This window comes from Scardinius erythrophthalmus, assembly GCF_964197995.2.
Source record: "Scardinius erythrophthalmus genome assembly, chromosome: 23".
In the NCBI taxonomy this organism is placed as follows: domain Eukaryota; kingdom Metazoa; phylum Chordata; class Actinopteri; order Cypriniformes; family Leuciscidae; genus Scardinius; species Scardinius erythrophthalmus.
The window spans coordinates 17,648,460-17,669,152 of NC_138243.1; the positions used below are offsets into that span (position 1 = coordinate 17,648,460).

Consider the following 20,693-nt stretch of genomic DNA (forward strand, 5'->3'; position numbering starts at 1 on the left):
ACTTCATACATTTTAGACTAAACCATTGCAAGCTTCCCGTATTTCTTTGGTGTAATTCCCCATTTTTATTTCTATTTATAAACATTGCGTAGCCCTAAATAGCATTTTAAGTGTTTAATTGGATTAACAGAAAGACAATGGCACCTAAATCAGAGGAGCACAAGCCATCAGAGCAAAGGTCCGAGTATAAAACCCTGCGCCTCTGACTCTCATCCGCACTCTCTGACTACACCAGACGGGCTGCGGATTACCAGAGAGAGGGAGCAGATCGCCCTAACAATCAACAGGTAAGAACTCAATGACTTTACATCAAAAAGTTCAGTAACAGGTATTCTGGTAACAATTCTTCCTATCATCCAACAAAAGAAAGCAGGACATTATTGTCTTTATTATATTAAATTTACTTCTTTGAGTTCATTTAGCCCTCTTTAGATTACCAGCAGGGCCTTGTGAATATTCATTTAGCCTATGTGTACAACCAATATTTGATTGCGTTCGGACTGTCTTCCTGTGACGAGTCACTCAATCAGCTAAATTGATATTGGACAATGACGAGCTTTAAGAACCTCATGATGTGCATTGGAGCTTTACAGCTGAGAGGCATTAGACACATTAGATTTGTTCTTTTGCATTTATAAAGGCCATATGCACAGTCTTTGACAGCCTCTTAGTAGCTCTTTTTTATTTTGATCATTTTTATTTGAAACGTAGGCCTATACAAGGTGCTCACCTGTGCTCACAACCTGTATGATTAATCTTCATGTTATTTTTAGTCAATTATATATCCTGTCCATGCAATTTGCATTTAGAAATAAGCTTAAAGCCCATACGTTTGCATATTTAGAGAGGGTTACATCAAAGTATCTGAGTTCACTGGATGAACAATGCCATAGGCTTATCTCTGTGCCAAGATTTGTTTGAGAGAAAAATAAGAGTAACAGCTGCTCTGCTGTTATCACTATATTTACAAACACACATCATGTCTTGCAATAAAGAGTGGGGAGACATACACATAAACACTCATGCAGTGAGAGCCATTTGTCAAAAAAAAAAAAAACACTCTTCATAAAATTCACTTTCCTATTTCATTTATTTCAGGAAAATCTTTGTACAATGGCAGACAAGTAAGTATTCTTTCCTTTTTGCTTTCACCTTTCAGAATTGTCACGCTGCGCACATACAAAAATAGGTCTTAATACATTTTACTATTTTATTTAGCATTAGACTTGTTGTGCTTTTCAATGCCAAAACAATGTATTAAAGATTTGGAGAAAGCCGAAAAGCAAATTATGCATAGCAACCTGCTGAACTCTAACATTGCTGGATTTTCACCATAGTATTTACCAAGTGCTTAGTTTGGAGTAACTCATTTTTATATTCTTTTTATTTTTTCTATTAATATTGCATGCTTTTTTTTGTCACTTTCCAATTTTATGTACTTATTAGATATTGACCAGTCGGGTTATGTCTAAGAAATGACAAAGGGTCAATCCAAAGTGCAAATAACATATATATATATATATATATATATATATATATATATATATATATATATATATATATATATATATATATATATATATATATATATATATATATATATATATATATATATTTTTTTTTTTTTTTTTTTTTATTATTATTATTATTATTATTATTATTATTATTATTATTATTATTATTCAAATCATTTGAGAAATCAAAAATTAACAAACCACTTTATGTGTCATGTCTAAGGATAGGATAGGATAGGATAGGATAGGATAGGATAGGATAGGATAGGATAGGACAGGGCAGAATACCAAAAATTACAGTAGAAGCATCACATAGTAAGAGAGAAAAAACAATTACTTTACATGCCACAATGAGGAGTTCTTGAATATTTAGAATAGATCTCATCAATTTGGAACATTGATTTGAGTCCAGCATGAAAGTGTCATAAGCCGTGGCAGTCACAATCAATTACCAGGCATCCTCTTTGGAGTAAACACAAGCTGCCTCAATTCACGAAGCCTGGATTACTAGCAAAGGTAATTCAGGCCTTGGCCTTAAAGTGTCTTAAAATACTAAGCTTTAACAACGTGATGAACGCTTAGGGCAAAAAGGTCAAACCTGCACACTCAAATATATTGCTGCTGAGGTTAATACCTGAAGTATAGACTTAATAGGACAAGTGATCCCTACTCACTCCTCTTTGACACCATCTGCAATGTACAGTATATATATAGTCAGGCATTACATAGTTACATTTTTGTAACACTTACTAATTTCATCTTGTTTTATCAGTGTTTACTACACCATCAACCATGTATTTTACTGTTCCTTATTCACATTTTTCTTTTTTGTGTTTTCAGAGTTTACAAAAAGACCAGTGGAAATGGCCAGGTATGACTGAACTTAACTGAATTTTTTTGAATTCCTAAATTTATTGTTACAGATTCATGCTTGAATTTTCATCTTTTCATTACATGGAAATAAATTAGTGTAATGCACTGTTTATGTTTTAGCTCACTCTCTACCTGGGGAAGAGAGACTATGTTGACCATATTGACTCAGTTGACACTGTTGGTAAGAAACTGCTTGCATTTATTTTTGACACACAGACAACAGGTAATATCCAACAACTAAATATGAATTGTTTCTTATTCTAAACAGAGGGTGTAGTGAAAATCGACCCTGCAGACCTTGAGGACAGAAAAGGTATTGTCGTTGAGGTTTCTTTATTTAAAAAAAAATAGAAATAAAATAATAATAATAATAATAATAATAATAATAATAAATAAATAAATATATATATATACATAGATAATGTAAATAAATAAAATAATTTAATCATTCATTTAATCATTCATACATAGGATTATGTTATTTTTTTCTAAAAAAAATATGAAAATGAATTTAAGACAATAGAACCAATAAGAAAACAATGCTTAATGATGCTTCACGCAGTTTGGATTCAGCTGGCCTGCGCTTTCCGTTATGGTCGTGAAGACCTGGATGTGATCGGGCTTTCCTTCAGAAAAGACATCTGGATTCAGCACATACAGCTATATCCCGATGCAGGACACAAACCCACCCTGACAGAGATGCACAACACTCTCCTAAAGAAAGCTGGAGAGCAGGGCCATCCCTTCACTTTTAATGTAAGTCATCAGCCAGCACCAACAACAGAATAATTCATTTACACCGTGAATAACTCAGCAAAATAATACAGACAATGAATAGGAGTAATCATTTTACACATTTCCTCATATAACTGATGTGACAAATTAAAATGAACTGTCTTTTTCTTTCAGATCCCTACCAACCTCCCCTGCTCCGTTACGCTTCAGCCTGGCCCAGATGACAGTGGAAAGGTGAAATGAAATGAGAGCGAATTCAATATATTATCTTCAAATGGAAATGAGCTGAATGGACTCGCTCATGGCTCTGTTTTTGCAGGCTTGCGGTGTTGACTTTGAGGTCAAGGCCTACGTGGCCAAATCAGCTGATGACCCCGATGAGAAAATCGACAAGAAGTGAGTGTGTCATAGGTTCTTTCGCACATTTTACCCCTGTTGTTAACCATTTTTACAAAAAAAAAATTTCTGTCGTCTCTCCCAGGGACACTTGCCGCCTTATCATTCGTAAAATCCAGTTCGCTCCTGATAACACAGGATCTGGACAGAAAGCTGAGATCTGCAAGAGCTTTATGATGTCTGATAAGCCGGTTCATCTGGAAGCTTCTCTGACCAAGGATGTGTGTAAACTATGATGCACTGTATGCTTTGATATTTACCAAATCAAGAAGAAATTCATGTGTTTTTTTCCCATTGATGACAGATCTACTACCATGGTGATCCCATCCCCATCAACATTAAGGTCAAGAACGAGACAAACAAAGTTGTGAAAAAAATAAAGATTACAGGTGAGATTGATCAAAAGCAATTTCAAGTGATTCAATCCTGTCGATATTACAAAGTATAACCCCTGACAGGGTTATTGTACCATACTTCTTTTGCTATAATGACCAGTTGACTGCATATTATCGTATTACATGACTACTTCCAAATAAATCAATAAATGGACATCAAATATTGATTTAAGTTATTTTAGGATGATTGATTTAAGTTATATCAATGTTGACCATATTGACTCAGTTGACACTGTTGGTAAGAAACTGCTATATATATATATATATATATATATATATATATATATATATATATATAAAACTTAAATCAATCACATATATATAGTCAAGCATTCCATCAGGGGGTATAATAAATATAGCAGTATATTTGAATGAACTGATGTTGTATCCATTACTCTCATAGTTGACCAAACCACAGACGTCGTTCTCTACTCAGCCGACAAATACACCAAGAGTGTGCTGAGTGAAGAGTTTGGGTGAGTGTCATTTTCTTTGACTGTGATATGCATGTATGTCAGGCATAGTGAAGCTCTCTTCAATGATCAGTTGTAAGTTATCTAACCTATATGATTCAATTTTTTTCTACAGGGAAACTATAGAAGGGAATGCAAATTTTGACAAATCCCTCTCGATCACTCCTTTGCTGTCAGAAAACAAGGAGAAGCGTGGTCTGGCACTGGATGGCAGGCTTAAAGAGGAAGACACCAATTTGGCCTCAACCACTATGTGAGTGTTTGTTTCACCTTCAAACAGAGTTCTACAGAACGCCAGATAGAAATGAGTAAACTTACGCATAATCCAGTTATAAAAAAAATAAATATAAAATCTGGAATGAACTGCTCCTAATACAGCACATTCGCTATGATACTATACTGTGAACTCTACTAATTATTCATTTACTTTTCCGTCCTTTCTTCAGAATTAGGGCAGGAATGGATAAGGAAGTTTTGGGAATTCTGGTGTCCTACAAGATCAAAGTTAACCTCATGGTATCAGGTGGAGGGTAAGGATTGCTTTCTTTGAGATATCTCTTCAGTTTATGCTAAACTCACAATAATAAATAACTGTTTCATTAATAATAATAATTATTATTATTATATGAACATATATTTAGATGCACACACACACACACACAATAATTATCATTATTGTAACAATATGTTAACTAAAATGATATATACTTATCGGTTTCTTCTCTCTTTTTTGCAGTCTGCTGGGAGGACTGACAGCAAGGTAGATCAAAAATTAGAAAACAATTTAAATGCATTATGGGAAATAAGAAATGGCCTTTATCTAACCTGTTGTTTTCTCCTTACAGTGATGTGACCGTAGAGCTGCCTCTGACCCTGATGCACCCCAAACCCAAAGGTAAACAAGCACCCTCTTTTCTCTTCATTCTTGCCATGGCCAAACGTGGTCTACCAGTGTTTTTTGCCGTGAAGTATCTCACCCAATTTCTTTGTCTCCCTCTCTTATTATAACAGACTGAATGCCCGTGTAAGATTCCACAGGACAGAAGTTACCCACGAGTACATTCCCTCACAGCGAGACAGCACAGGAAAAAGTCACATGTCTCCCCATTAAGCAAAGAAGGCATCTCAGACAGTGAAAGGAGTATCTCACAACAAAGAAAGTACATCAATATCACTTAGCAAAGTCGCTAGGTCATACTGATGGCAATAAAATGACAGTTTAAAGCATGAATCCAACTTGAAGACAAATGTGTGGGGTGAATGGTTGCCTTGAGGTACTCGGTCCAGGAATAACCTCTTCTTGGTGAAAGTGCTCCCTGATGGTCATCATATTTCCTATACATTAGCCCATAGGTTACAAAGTGTGTCTGAGTGAGGAATTTCAAAATGTATGGAGTTTGACCACTATCCAGTATGTATGCTTGTGTTAAATTGTCTTGCCTAGAGTCTAATCATTTAAACCAGTACATTTAAATCTAAGCAGCTCATGTGACTTTGTGTAATGTTTGTTTTGTCATGTATGGAATTTTTGACTCTTGAGTCATTAAATCAAATAGAATACCCCCAAAACCTTCATTGACGTGTGTTTATATGGATAAATTATAAAACACTAAATGGTAAACGTGTGAATATAGTTTAAAGGGTTTCATTCGTTAACATTAAATGAACAATACTTCTGCTTCATTTATCAATCTTAATGTTAATCTCAACATTTACTAATACATTTTGAAGATCAAAAGATGTATAACATTGATTAATGCACTGTGAACTATATCATGAATGTGAAAATTTTTATTAACTAACATTAACAAAGGTTAATTAATGCTGTTTATTGCTCATAATTAGTTTATAGTTAATGCTTCAACAAATGAGACCTTGTAAAGTTGACAACTGATGAAATATAACTGCTGTTGTTCGATGATTTTCAGACTATTTGTTGGTCAGATCAATGCACAGCTACTGGGGCATGTTGTCACAAAAGGTTATTGTGTCCAATAAGCTAGCCTACATTTTTCTGGCCAGTAATAGAGCCCAAATTTATGCAGTGACAGAAATATCTGAAAATATCTTCTTAATGGCATGACACATGAATAGGACAAGTCAGAAAATACACTTTCACATACAGAAAAACATTATTGTGCACCTAGAAATAGTTTAGAGACTGGATAACCAAATTGTCTTGCCCTAATCTTGCTCTTAATAATTACAACCATCTCATCAGTGTTTTTATAGTCCAATGATGATCCAATGTAATGTTAATGAGGGTTGAGAGACTTAATACTATAATATTTACAATATCTATCTATAAATCTATTTTATTATACTAAAACTGTCAATGCAAAACTTCTCTCTCACTCTTTTTACCGTTTTCTTTGTAGTATACCCATCATCACTAACTGTGATTTAACAGCATTTAGCAAGTGGGACTGTAAGCTGTTAAACCTTAGATTTTTAATCACAGGTGGATCTGTAGTAATCTGCACTTAGCATGTGGGTTTACTTAAAGCATATTACTGGCATGAGAGCCCGAGCTCATAGAGAGGGGCTCAGAACCCTGACCTAAGGGTTAGGGTTTTTTTTAGGAGAGCACAACAAACAATGAACAAACTCACAGCCAAGATATCTCCTTCCTCCGGACCCCTACCCATCACACTTCACCTGCCTACACCAGGTAATGTGTTTTTTTTAGCTCTGCTGTAGTTTACTGGAGTTTTGATATTGTTTAGTTATTGGGACAATCTAAAACATAAAGGTCCATAAGGAACCTTTATCATCCATGGAAACTTTCTGTTGTGTTCATAAGTTAATTATATTGTAACTACTATTTTGAAGTGTTGAGTTCTGAGATGGATGAAGTTTGCTAGTCCTGTCTAGTGTGCTTTATTGTTTAATAACTCCTGACTTCCATTGCACAAAAGGATCTTTATAGCTACTTTTTGTGGGAGATTTTATCTTAATATCAAGGAAATGTTTTTCACACTAAGAACTGTTCACTGAAAGGTTCTATGGGGAACCAAAAATGGTTCTTTCCATTTTGTTTTTATTTCCAATTACTTAATTTTGGAATTTCCAAATTAAGTAAGGGTTAATGCCCGACGAGGTGTCCATTATCAGGTATTAATGGACGACGGCGAGGCGTGCGCGTCGGACGGTTGCCTCCGCCGAAGTCCATTAATACCTGACAATGGACACCTCGAAGGGCATTAACCCGCTTATACCATGGTCACTTACGAAAGAAAGAAATATTTAATCAATTAATAATACTTAATACTTACGTTTTAGAGTAAAAATCGTGAGGGTTTTTATTTATTAAAGGAGAACTCCGGTCAATTTTAACATTGAGCTCATTTTTTTGTACATTAAGAGTGCTGTAAATACAGAGAACAACGACAAAAATCGGTGTTGCCTACACCGAGTTATTCTATTTTTAAAATTTGCACCCTGTTGACTTCAATGGGGCAAGTACTAAACCTGCTTTTAGCCTCTTAACATCCTTGATGTGTCATTACAAGTGCACAGAAAATGTGAGTGATTCCTTCTGAGTGAACACGAGTGGATCTGACTGCAGTAGATGTGAAAGATATGTATAAAAATGATGTTATTTAAGCCAGCGCAAATACCTGTTTACATCCTGTTTTTCGGTTGAAGTCCAAAGTAGTCGATTGCCGAGTTCACGCGCGTAATCATATATACTAAACCTATGCGCGTGAACTCGGCAATCGACTACTTTGGACTTCACCCGAAAGCAGGATGTTAACAGAGGTATTTGCGCTGACTTAAATAACATCATTTTTATACATATCTTTCACATCTACTCCAGTCAGATCCACTCACTCAGAAGGAATCACTCACATTTTCTGTGCACTTGTAATGACACATCAAGGATGTTAAGAGCCTAAAAGCAGGTTTAGTACTTGCCCCATTGAAGTCAACAGGGTGCAAATTTTAAAAATAGAATAACTCGGTGTAGGCAACATCGATTTTTGTAGTTGTTCTCTGTATTGACAGCACTCCAAATGTACAATAAAATGAGCTCAATGTTAAAATTGACCGGAGTTCTCCTTTAAGTCGAGCGCACTATTTAATATCTCCCGTATACAGGCGTTGCCAAGCAACGTGGCCACAGCGACCCGACCGCATCAGTTGATCACTGAGTTTGAGCTAGCGCAATCATTTAGAACTTTAATCAGGCAAATTGAGGGACGCCTTTCCTAGGTGTACATTATGTAAGGGTTAATGCCCGACGAGGTTTCCATTATCAGGTTTTAATGGACGACGGCGCGCGTCGGACGGTTGCCTCCGCCGAAGTCCATTAAAACCTGATAATGGACACCTCGAAGGGCATTAACCCGCTTATACCATGGTCACTTACGAAAGAAAGACATATTTAATCAATTAATAATACTTTAATGTGTTTTAGAGTAAAAATCGTGAGGGTTTTTATTTATTAAGTCGAGCGCACACTATTTAATAGTATACAGGCGTTGCCAAGCAAAGTGGCCACAGTGAGCCGACCGCAGCAGTTGATCAGTGAGATTGAGCCAGCGCATCATTTAAAACTGTCATCAGTTCCAAGGTGTACATTATCACTTTTTAACGGACACCCTGCAGCCAATCAGAATCGAGTATTCACCCAGTCCATGGTATAACACTTTTTAATGGACACCCTGCAGCCAATCAGAATCGAGTATTCACCCAGACCATGGTATAATGGTTATTAATTCTATGGCATCACTCTTTTTTGGAACCTATATTTTTAAGTGTGTATTGAAATCTATAAAATGTATAGGAAAAGGTGACAGTTGTAATTCTCTGAATGACTTGTCTTTGTTTTTCTTAGCAAGTGAGAAGGATCCCCAGGAACATAACTTAGTTGAGGATGAATCTGATGAAGAAAGACCATCTAAACGTTGCTGCACTCGATGGCCATTTCGAGCTGTACGGAGGGTGACCTGTGGCCTCATTTTAGGGGCTTGTGTGGCTGTTTCCTGGGCCTGGGGTACTCACAGTGCTAAAGAAACTCTGATAAAACATTCCACCCCTTTCTTTATCATTTGGTTCTGTAGCATCTGGAACATTCTCTTTTTTCCCTTCTACTATCTGTGTCATCTTCTCACGGAGAAACAGAAGCAGTTGCCAACCACCGAGTTCAGGTCAGAAGAAAACATTTCAAATGAACTCTGGATTGTTTTAAATGATCTTCATGACTTTCTCATGTTAGGATGTGTGGCAGTATTAATTTACTAGAGTGCTGCAGCAATTAAAATAAATATTATTGTACTGTATATCATTCTTATTTTGACTTAATGTTCTGAAAGCTGTTGAGTGCAAGCTGCTTTCAGTCCCTAATCCTCCCAGCTTCTAGTACAGCTAAACAAATTGCCACTTTATTAATGAATCTATGCCTGGTCAACAACCCATAATGAGTGCAAAGTCATCACTGAAACTGGCTGGCAGTTGTTGGTATAACAGCAAAACCTTCAGCGTTATCATTTGGGGATAGGTTAAAGCTTTATTATAAATTGTACTGTGCATGCACAGAGTCCTGACTAAGCTGTATTTTTACACATGGGGTTTAGGTCGTTCTATTAATAAAACTGCATACATTCATTTTTAATAGTGAAAAAATTGTGGATATTGGTTTTTGTTGCAGAACATTTACATGCAAATAAATCATTCAGGGGGACAGGGGCAAGTTCTTACTCCAATTAATATTTCTCAAAGTTCTTTTCAGACTTACTGACCTTTTGTGACAACATGCCCCAATAGTGAGACATTGTTTTGACCCATGCAAATTGAAAGTAATACATTTTGTACATTGTTTACATTTTGGATAATTTACTTCTAACCCTAACCCTAATTTTTGAATTAAGTTTTACAAACCCTCTGCTAGAGAAAGTCCTTGATTCTGATTGGTTGGGCTGTGTTGTAAATTACTCTACAAACATACACCAAAATAAATATTAAAATAAGTATTTTTATGGATTAACCTTTTTATAAAAGCAATAGGCCCCGTGAAGCCATGTCGTGCCTAACAACGACTTTTAAATTCACTGTAAACCACGGCTTCTTGGGGCTTATTGCTTTGTTGTATTATTGGAGTTTTGGATTAATGACTGAGATAAAGCTCTTGTGACTATTTGCCCCAGTCTACCCTATTTCACTACTGAAAGAATAAGTGATTGTTGTGCGATCATTTTGATGTGACGTGCTGCTAGCCTTATAGGCCTATCTTTCTATTCTCTTTTGACATACAGAAAATGTAGTCAGTTCCTGGGTGAAGAACTGACCGTAAGGATTGTTCTGAAAGGAGCAGCTCCATTCTCTGTGCTATGGAGTTTATCTGGTTATTTGTACTTATTGGCGCTTTGCCGCATATCCAAAGTGGACGTAAGTGCCGTTCTCTGCTGCAGCCAAGCTTTTACTTTCCTCCTTTCATGGATCGGACTCAAGGACCGCTTCATGGGTGTCAGGGTGAGCAATCAAACAGGATAACGTGTGTGTGTGTGTGTGTGTGTGTGTGTGTGTGTGTGTGTGTGTGTGTGTGTGTGTGTGTGTGTGTGTGTGTGTGTGTGTGTGTGTGTGTGTGTGTGTGTGTGTGTGTGTGAAAGGCAATTCATTGAGGCAATCACAAATATTTATTTATTTTAATTTCTATTTAGGTAGTAGCTGCCGTCCTGTCCATCACTGGCATTGTTATGTTGGTCTATGGGGACGGTTTTCACAGCGACTCAATCACAGGAGTGGCATTGGGAGTTGGCTCAGCTTCAACTTCTGCTTTATTCAAGGTTAGCACTAGTGGTGGGGATTTTAATTCATCCAATGTGACTCTTTTGAATCCGAAAAAGATTTGTTCATCAGAAAGATTCATTAAGAATCGTTTACTTTTGTTTAGTGACTGACCATGTGACATTATTCAGTTACTATACAGTTGTGTCAGTAGGTGGCGACAAAAACATTTTATGAATTTTTTATAATTTTTTTTTAATTTTCGTTATGAACGAGTCATTGAATCATTAATTTAGCCCATTTGTTAACAAGTCATTCACAACCGAAACAATTATACGTTCTTAAAGAATTAGTTCACTTTCAAATGAAAATTTCCTGATAATTTACTCACCCCCATGTCATCCAAGATGTCCATGTCTTTCTTTCTTCAGTCGAAAAGAAATGAAGGTTTTTGAGGAAAACATTCCAGGATTTTTCTCCATATAATGGACTTCAATGGCAACCAACGATTTGAAGGTCCAAATGTCAGTCTCAATGCAGCTTCAAAGGCTCAATCCCTGCCGAGAAATAAGGGTCTTATCTAGCGAAACAATCGGTCATTTTCTAAAAATAAATGGTCTTGTACCATCTCTGAGATGTGCCACGCATTACGTCATCACATTGGAAAGGTCACGGTTAAACATCCAGGATATGCACACGTAAGGACTATTTTAAACAATAAACTGACACAAATACATAAAAATATGTGTCATTCAACATACAATAACTTTGAACGGTCCTACTATTCCAAACTTGCAAACACTTGGTCGGTACTTCCGACTACGTCACGCGTGACCTTTCCAATGTGATGACGTAATGCGTGGCGCATCTCAGAGGTAGTACAAGATGGGCATTTGTGGTTGAAAAGTATATAATTTTTATTTTATTTTTAGAAAATGGCCGATTGTTTCACTAGATAACACCCTTTTTTCTCGGCTGAGACCGTGTCGAGCCTTTGAAGCTGCGTTGAGACTGACATTTGGACCTTCAAACCGTTGGTTGCCATTGAAGTCCATTATATGGAGAAAAATCCTGGAATGTTTTCCTCAAAAACCTTAATTTCTTTTCGACTGAAGAAAGAAAGACATGGACATCTTGGATGACATGGAGGTGAGTAAATTATCAGGAAATTTTATCTGAAAGTGAACTACTCCTTTAAAATTACTAATCACAACAAAACTCTAGAATACTGTGTGAGGTTAAGAAATTCATCGAAACCTAAAAGTGCGTAAACGACTGAAAATATTTTTGTTTTTTTTCTGCAGTTTTACTTTAACAACTGATGGCTTCATGTCTCAGGTTCTTTTCAGAAAGCGTGTAGGGAATGTCCATCCAGGCCCTGCCAGTGTGTTACTATCCTGCGTGGGTCTGTGTAGTTTCGTCCTCCACTCCTGGGTGTGTGTATTGCTTTATTTCACACATGTGGAATACTGGCCTTCCTCTCAGCACATCCCCTGGGATAAACTCTGTGTCATGGCTTCTCTACTGCTTGGTAACTTTATGTAATATCCATTATGTAATAATGATTGCACACATTTAATGTTTAGAAATTCTGAAGTTAGAAAATTAAAATGACTTATGTGTTACATTTAATTGTATTTAATGATATTTTAAATGATATTATTGTTATTATTAATTATTAATCATAATTTATTGTTGATAATATTAATAATAATATTATTAAATATTCAAAACAAAATAGGTCAGATTTTTTATTTGACATATAACTTTTAACTATTTTTTGTCCTGTTTTCTCCAAAGTTTTCAATGTGCTGGTAAATCTGGGAGGAATGTTTACGTACCCCTGTTTAATTTCTCTGGGAATTCTCTTGACCATCCCAGCAAGTGCAGGTATGTATTTGTACATAAATAAACACAAAAATTTACCTTCTGAAGCCTCACAGACATGTGAAACAGAGTGCTGCAGTGATTTTTAGAAGTTAGCATCATTAGCATTAGCATTTGTAGATTCTCATACGTTTTCTTCATGATGATATATTTTATGTTGTAGAATAAAATGTGAAAGTATATTGAGCTTGTGTAAACCTTATTTCAGGCATTTAACCAAAAACCCATTCCAAAACCCCACTGACTTTTGACAGATAGTGTTAAAATGCTAACTCTTGTCCAGGTTTTGGCCTACAAAAATATGTCATCCCTGCAGCACACTCTAGAGGCCTAGATGTATAAAAATGATTGAATGTGTAAAGCATTTAATTTCTGTTTTTGCACCTTGCATATTTTTCCATGGTCAAGTCTATTGCTCTCTCTCTGTTTCTCAAGCTGTAGATACATTTGTGACCGTAACTCTGCACATTAGCCATGTGCGAACAGCAGCAGCCAGCATCATATCAGCAGGGTATCTCATGCTGCAGCTTCCAGAAAACTGGGATGAGAGCACTTTGCGCTGGCTCAGCACACTGTGGTGTGGAAACTGGCGAGAGGACAGTGTCCTTGGAGAGGAGACTGTAGGGGACCCTGCTGGGATTGCACGAGCAAAACCCAAACCAGCCATAGTGGCACTCAGCTGAGACTATTATTAGAACAATTGAGTGTTGGTCTGATGACATCATAAAACGTTTTGTGTGTCTGATGTGTAAATGCAACTATTCACATTGTAATTCATGTTCATGTTGTTTGAAATTCAAAATGTCTTTATTAGCTGCTGACACACCAGATTCAATAATGATAGTAAGATAATAAGAAAGATTATAATAAAAAAAGTTTAAACTTAACATTACACTCTTAGAAAAAAAGTTAAATGATGTTTATGTAATATTTAGATATTGTAACAATGAGCATGTAACATTTGTTACCATATTTATTAATCTTTGTTAATATTAATTTAAAAAATACAACTGCTCATTGTGATTTCGTGTCAGCTCAGGTTCATGAAATAATATTAACAGATACAACTTAAATCTTTAGAAGTACTTTTTTTGTTCATGTTGTTAATAATGTTAACAAATGGAACCTTTTTGTAAAGTGTTAGCAACAAATGAAAGCCAATACAAATTGTACATTTTATTTATTTATTTATGTAAAGAAAGATAATAATAAATTGTGTATATGTTTATATATATATATTACATTTTTAAAAATTCTCTAATAATTAAAAAATTATATTAAAGTTTAAAAATTAACATGAATGCCAGAATATTTAATTGGATAATCATTCTTTGCTTTCAATCATAACTTTTCTCTGTTGTCAAAATTCGTGTCTATGTAAGCTATCAAAATCCTAAAACTTTCTTTATTTCCAGTTTTAGTGATAACAAAATGTCAGATTTTCAATGTGGTCATATTCATATACAGTAAAAGAATCATATCCAATAAAAGTGAGAACAAAACTGCATGAGTCGGGACCTACATTCAGCTCGCTAGATGGCGTCAGTCCGTTTTCTCATCACTTTACACACACATTTCACCGCTGATGTTTCGAGCAGCAGGAAACGTTATCTGTGTTGTGAGGCGGCTGATGAGGAAAGCATGGCCCTTAACGCAGGTAAAATGTGAATAAAGTCATATTTTGCTTATTCTGTTGTTGACTTCCCTATTTATATCTCTCAATAATCTTCAGTCACTTTACTTACTTCCGTCGTGCTAAAGTAGTGCACGTGCAGCCGCGCTAAAATAACATCTCAAGCTAGCAGGTTAGCGCTTCAATGTCTGTCGGTATGGGTGTGTAGCTTTAATTTATTCGAAATATCTAGGTCTTTACAATGCCTTTATCATAAATGATTATTAGTGACAACCTTATTTTATACAGTCTATGGACAAACGAACCTAAAGTCGTGTTACTGTCTGAAACCTCCAGACACATGGATGTTAGCTGGCAGGCTGTTTGTCATCTGTACATTAATGACACACACACACACACACACACACACACACACACACACACACACACATGTACAGACATGAGGAATCCATGTGCTTTGATGAATCTAGATGAAGACTTTGAATGGGAACCTCCCTCCGAGGCGGAGATGAAGGTGATTCAGGCTCGACGGGAGCGGCAGGACAAGATCAGCAAGCTGATGGGAGACTATCTGCTGAAGGGATATAAGATGCTCGGGGATTGCTGTGAGCTGTGTGGGGTGAGAGTAAAACACCTTTCCTTCACTCATCAGTGACTTCATAACATTATTGTCATTATTGTTAATATATATAATCATAATATAAACACTATATACGTGTGTATATATATATATATATATATATATATATATATATATATATATATAGCCTATATAATATATATGTATATATATATATATATAGCCTATATAATATATATGTGTATATATATATATATATATATATATATAATATGTATATATATAATATATATGTGTGTGTGTGTATATATAATATATATATATATATATATATATATATATATACATAAACATATTTAAACAGTATGATTGTAAAGAAATTAATACTTGTATTCAAGGATGCTTTAAAGAAAATATGAAATCTTATTTTTTATGGAATATTCAGTATTATATTATCCATGATTATTATAAAAGATTTATCCATGGACATCACTATTTTTCTACAATTGATTTAACATTAAATTAGAAAACCGTTAAATTGTAATAATATTACTGTTATGTTATGATAATCTAATATTAAAAATCCAGTATGTGCCAATACCAATAAAAAAAAATCTGAAAGAATCTTTTTTATTACAATATGTATGAATTAAGGAATGCAATGAATTGTCCTATATATTTTCAGACAATTCTGCTGCAAGATAAGCAGAAGAAATATTACTGTGTTGCTTGTCAAGAGCTGGACTCCGATGTTGACAAGGACAACCCAGGTACGTTTAAATGCAGCCTCTTGAATTGTTTATGAATGTACAGTCTTGACTCTTGTGCATCTCTGTTAACTTGTTCACTTTCCTTTTCAGCTTTGAATGCCCAGGCAGCCTTGTCACAGGTACGAGAGCGTCAGCTTGCGAGTCAGTCTCTCCCTGAATCTAACGGAGCCTCCTCCAGCGAACCCCCTCTCTCCATCACGGGCCAGCCCCGGCCAGAGCACTGCGAGGGGGCCGCTTCTGGACTGAGAGGTCCCCTTGCCACCACACAGTCCACTCCTGTTTCTGCCCCCCCTGCCAGCGCAAACTTCCTGCCACCTGCCAACCCTCCTGTCCAGACTACACCTCCTTCAGGGTCCTTGGGTAACACTCTCCAACACGCAGCCTTGTCGAGCGCAGAGGAGGCAGTGCTACACAAACTCAGATGGGCCACGCAGGAGCTTCAGCACTCTGCGTCAGTGGAGGCCAGTATCCAGCTCTGCAATCTCATCCGAGGCTGTGCCGAATCCTTGCGTAGCTTGAAAGAGCTGCAGCTTTCATAAGACTGAACTACAATCAGGGCTGTAACAGCACACACACATATAATATGAAATATGAACAGCACTTATATATATATATTTATATATATATATATATATATATATATATATAAGTAACATACTCAATGGAATGTTTCAGTTGTGTTTGTTCCAAAGCAGCATGTGACTGTTGTGTGTTGAAATACATTTCTTTAGCTGCAAAAGCTGTTTTTCTTTTTCATGATTTTTTCCCCATTTCTTTGAAATCCATATTTTCTGAAAGCACTGAACTGACCGTTGTGACAAAGTTACTACAGTGGCACCATTTTGGTGCTATGAGCTTTGCCATCGTAAGGAATAGCAGCACCTTAAAGGGAAACTCCACTTTAAAATGAAAATTCTGTCATCATATACTCCCCCTCATGTTGTTTCAAACCTGTATGAGTTTCTTTCTTCTGCTGAACAGAAAGGAAGATATTTAGAAGAATGTCAGTAACCAGACAGTTTCTGGTACCATTGACTTCCATAGTATATTTTTTTTCCTACTATGGAAGTCAATGGTACCAGAAACTGTCTGGTTACTGACATTCTTCTAAATATCTTCCTTTCTGTTCAGCAGAAGAAAAACTCATACAGGTTTGAAACAACATGAGGGTGAGTATATGATGACAGAATTTTCATTTTAAAGTGGAGTATCCCTTTAAGTTTGATAATAGCTGTATCTTATTTCGAAGACTGCGTCCTCCCTTGGTCGCTTTCGTCTCAAGTCATTAAGGATGTCTTGCTTCAGAATATTAACTATTATAAAAATGACTGTTATTCCTAGTGAAGCATAAATTGTAATGTCTTAAAGACTTTGGAATGTTGTGAACAGTTTACTGAAATGAAGCAGCCTCAATGACTACAGACGTTTTGTTTTTTTCGCTGTCCTGCGTTTGCCGTTTTCAAATGCAAAAAAAAAAGAAAAACTGTGACGGGTTCTTAAGGGGCCAGTCACATAAAACACGTTTTTGCATTGAAAAAAAATTAGATGCAGGCAATGGAATGGGGAAAAACTGTATTTACCTTCCACTACGGCGCTTTTCTAGAATTTTTCTTTGTAAAGCAATAGACAGAAGTGACGATTGTGCTAGCGTTAATAAAGTTCAACTTAAAAAAAAATTTAAAAAAAGGTGTTTCTAGGCATTGCCTTTTTGATTCTACTGCACGACTATTTCATCAGTTTTCTGCGTAAACACTTGTGCTTGCGTTTTTGCTGTATCTTGCGTCTGACACAATACTCTAAAAACGTGGTGCTCAAGTTTTCACGTCAGACGGTTTTTTTTTTTACGTCAATTTGAATGGCCCGTTAGATATTAATTTTTCCCACACAAAGCTCAGATGAAGCCTTTAAAAAAAGTATTTTAGATTCAAGAAAATACTTAAGGAAAGAAAACGTGATATGCTACAATGGTTTAATTACGATTACTGCTGAAATTGAGAAACAGCGCCGTCCTGTGGCCACCAAAGCTCAGATGAAGCCTTTAAAGTCCCCCTGCTGTCAATAATTGTTTCCCTTAAAACTCTGATCACCAAAATGACATATACATTTTTCCATGCCTTAAAATAGCTTGAATGCAACTCCATCCTTGCTTCATTTAGTATAGGCGCAATCATGAATATGCAAATTAGATTATTGATGTGATTGGTTACAACATATTTGTGACGTAGATAACAGCGATTTCAAACCGCGTTTTTGAGACCGTAAAAATACTCAGCAATGGTGTTGACTTAGTGTAGAATTTGCACATGGTTTGTCTTAAAGCATATTAGAAACACCACATAGGCATATAAATAAATAACATTAAAACTTGATTTTCACCACAGGGGTCTTTAAGAATTCATTGAGACTCAAGAATATACACAGGGAAAGAAATAACATGATTGACATCAGATAGGCCAGGGGCGATTCTAGGATTTTCATTTTAGGGGGGCTCAGCCCCCAATGAGGGTATGATGTAAAAAAAAAAAAAAAAAAGAGTTAGTTTATGGTCTAATGCTCATTATTAACTAGTTTCATTCATTGATCCAGTAACATGCATATGGCATGATTTTATAATCACTGAGGTACCGAATGTGAGGTATTTAGGGGGGTTCGGGGGTATGCTCCCCCGAGAAAATTTTGATTTCTCTGATCTACATATGTGCATTTTAAGATGTTTTGAAGGCCAAAAAAATTGGATGACAATAGCTTTAAAACCATGTGCGCGCAGCTATTTATTTTTCTCACCTCATCAGCATCACACTCTTTTTCTCTTTGTTTTTATCTTGCTCTGTCTTTTCCCCTCCTAAAGCTGAGCTTTGACTGATACAGGCTTTTAATTTTTGTCTGTCAGTGAAGAAAGTAAACATAGGGTCAACTGATAGGTTGATTCATGAATCATTTTCTCAGACAAAGCTACCAGGAAAGCTAGGTAACTAAGTCCATCTACAATGAAATATAAATTATTTTATTTTTTAAGCTTTTTAGCCTTTGTAATCAACAATACGAATTATTCATCAAGTTACCCCGTGAAAATCTATTTAATTTCAAATCATTTAACTAAACAGCTAAACGTGTATTAATGTAATTGTCTATTGGCAATATGATTAATCTGTTCTATAATTATTTCTATTTATTAAAAATAACAACATGAATTATCAATTTGCCACTTCTATAAATCAAGTACTTAAAAGAAAATCACAAATCCCTTTACTCTACTCTTACTCTAATAATATATGTATCATGATACACTCCTCCTGATTCATTATTACTTAATACAAAACTATTTATTAATACAAAACAAAATAACTCCAAAATAATAATGATGTTTCTCTCTCTGGGCCATCTAGTGCTTTCAGACAATGATGTGTGTCTTTAATCATTTCTGTGCATGGCACTGGCAGCATAATGTAATGCCGAAATACAAAATAATATGTTTTAAAGTTTAAAAAGTAAATTAAAATAAATCATGATCGTTTTCTAAAGTATGTTTTCATGGGTGTTAATCGCTTCATTTTTGTAGGAATAAAAAACAACTATCACACACTGTGATAAGGGCTGAAGGTGAACGCAGCGAAACGTATTGGTATTGGGTGAGAAACCGAACCGTCCCGTGTTGCTCCCAATGCTCCAGTAACATTACATTATGTAAACTGCAATGCATTTATGACAAAGAACTGCACCGATGCAGATGTAATATCATAGCAGTCTATCAATAAATGCACTCACGACACACCTTGTACTCTCTGATGTTCGCTCTGCTCGGCGCCCCTGCAGATTGAAAAATGCGCTAAATCCAAGCAGACTCAGATAAGGGGAGGAGCCGGAACTTGCCGCAGCTTGCCGCCGTTTCAAATGAGTTTTTTTAAAGGGGACTGAATATGGGATCAAATTCCCGCCAAATATATAGCGGTCGCGTATAAAAAAATAATAAGCGTAAATCAAAAATTTAAAAACACATGTAAAAATATATTGCACAAACTGAAAAAAAGAATGCAAAATGATCAGAATAGCAAACAACGTGGTCACGGATCAAAATATAATAAGCGTGAATAAAGAAATAACAAGCATGAATAAAAACTTTAAACACATTAAAAGTTATTTTGCACAAAACTTAAACTTATGGTCATGCTTTGTTAAAAAGTATGGTTTTATTACTGTGTACTTTGTGCTTTCTTGCATTTTCTGCTCATATTTTACTCTTTTGTACGCTTGTGATGTTTTTCTCTTCGCTCTTCTTTCTATGTTCTGCGCTTGCTCTTCCAAATGTTGCAGTTCGAGTTTCATGTAAATTAGGGCGGGCTTAAGCGTCACCATTGGTCCACTAGTTCTAGATTGACAGATACTCCTCTAGCCAATCAATCGAAGAGGGGAGTTGACGTCACACCAATGCGACTCGTGGCTACTGATGCTTACTTGTTATACAGGGGAAGACGACCATCAACAGGACACCTTTAAACTGCATGTGTGCCTGCAACTCAAACTGTTGCCGGTATACGTATACCTGGCAATATGGTATAGTTAAATTCGTCATCCTAACAACGACCTGTTACAGTTATGCCTGTCTGATGATCCATCATTCACCTCTAATGCACTGGACCTGGCACCGCGAACGTCGATCTTCTCCAAGCAGCCACCACCACCTACTGGCCGTTTTACTTTCATATTTAAA

At 35.9% G+C, this 20,693-nt stretch overlaps 3 protein-coding genes across 3 annotated transcripts; all 3 read left to right on the forward strand.

Annotated features, from left to right (window-relative positions):
• Positions 1–221: 221 nt before the first annotated feature.
• Positions 222–6,305, forward strand: arr3a (arrestin 3a, retinal (X-arrestin)). Its single transcript, XM_081353737.1, has 16 exons — positions 222–287; positions 1,099–1,124; positions 2,355–2,385; positions 2,508–2,568; positions 2,656–2,700; positions 2,950–3,143; positions 3,297–3,356; positions 3,442–3,518; positions 3,604–3,739; positions 3,823–3,907; positions 4,317–4,389; positions 4,502–4,639; positions 4,833–4,916; positions 5,123–5,146; positions 5,232–5,281; positions 5,398–6,305. The coding sequence occupies exons 2-16, from the start codon at positions 1,114–1,116 to the stop codon at positions 5,400–5,402; spliced, it is 1,074 nt and encodes a 357-aa protein (XP_081209863.1). The 5' UTR covers positions 222–287; positions 1,099–1,113; the 3' UTR covers positions 5,403–6,305.
• Positions 6,306–6,984: 679 nt separating this feature from the next.
• LOC308683422 (solute carrier family 35 member F4) lies at positions 6,985–13,685 on the forward strand (the record flags this gene model as incomplete). Its single annotated transcript, XM_081353894.1, has 7 exons — positions 6,985–7,057; positions 9,227–9,539; positions 10,644–10,860; positions 11,049–11,174; positions 12,454–12,646; positions 12,916–13,005; positions 13,438–13,685. The coding sequence occupies 7 exons, from the start codon at positions 6,985–6,987 to the stop codon at positions 13,683–13,685; spliced, it is 1,260 nt and encodes a 419-aa protein (XP_081210020.1).
• An 885-nt stretch (positions 13,686–14,570) lies between these two features.
• znrd2 (zinc ribbon domain containing 2) lies at positions 14,571–19,497 on the forward strand. The gene is made up of 4 exons (XM_081353718.1): positions 14,571–14,659; positions 15,106–15,254; positions 15,901–15,985; positions 16,076–19,497. The coding sequence occupies exons 1-4, from the start codon at positions 14,644–14,646 to the stop codon at positions 16,522–16,524; spliced, it is 699 nt and encodes a 232-aa protein (XP_081209844.1). The 5' UTR covers positions 14,571–14,643; the 3' UTR covers positions 16,525–19,497.
• The last annotated feature ends 1,196 nt before the right edge of the window (positions 19,498–20,693 follow it).

Bases quoted from the DNA above. Each gene is read 5' to 3' on its own strand.
- znrd2 (XM_081353718.1), top strand. The intron at 15,255-15,900 runs GTGAGAGTAAAA...ATATATTTTCAG, and splicing joins ATTGCTGTGAGCTGTGTGGG to ACAATTCTGCTGCAAGATAA. The intron at 15,986-16,075 runs GTACGTTTAAAT...TTTCCTTTTCAG, and splicing joins TGTTGACAAGGACAACCCAG to CTTTGAATGCCCAGGCAGCC.
- arr3a (XM_081353737.1), top strand. The intron at 2,701-2,949 runs GTATTGTCGTTG...TGCTTCACGCAG, and splicing joins AGACCTTGAGGACAGAAAAG to TTTGGATTCAGCTGGCCTGC. The intron at 3,519-3,603 runs GTGAGTGTGTCA...CGTCTCTCCCAG, and splicing joins GATGAGAAAATCGACAAGAA to GGACACTTGCCGCCTTATCA.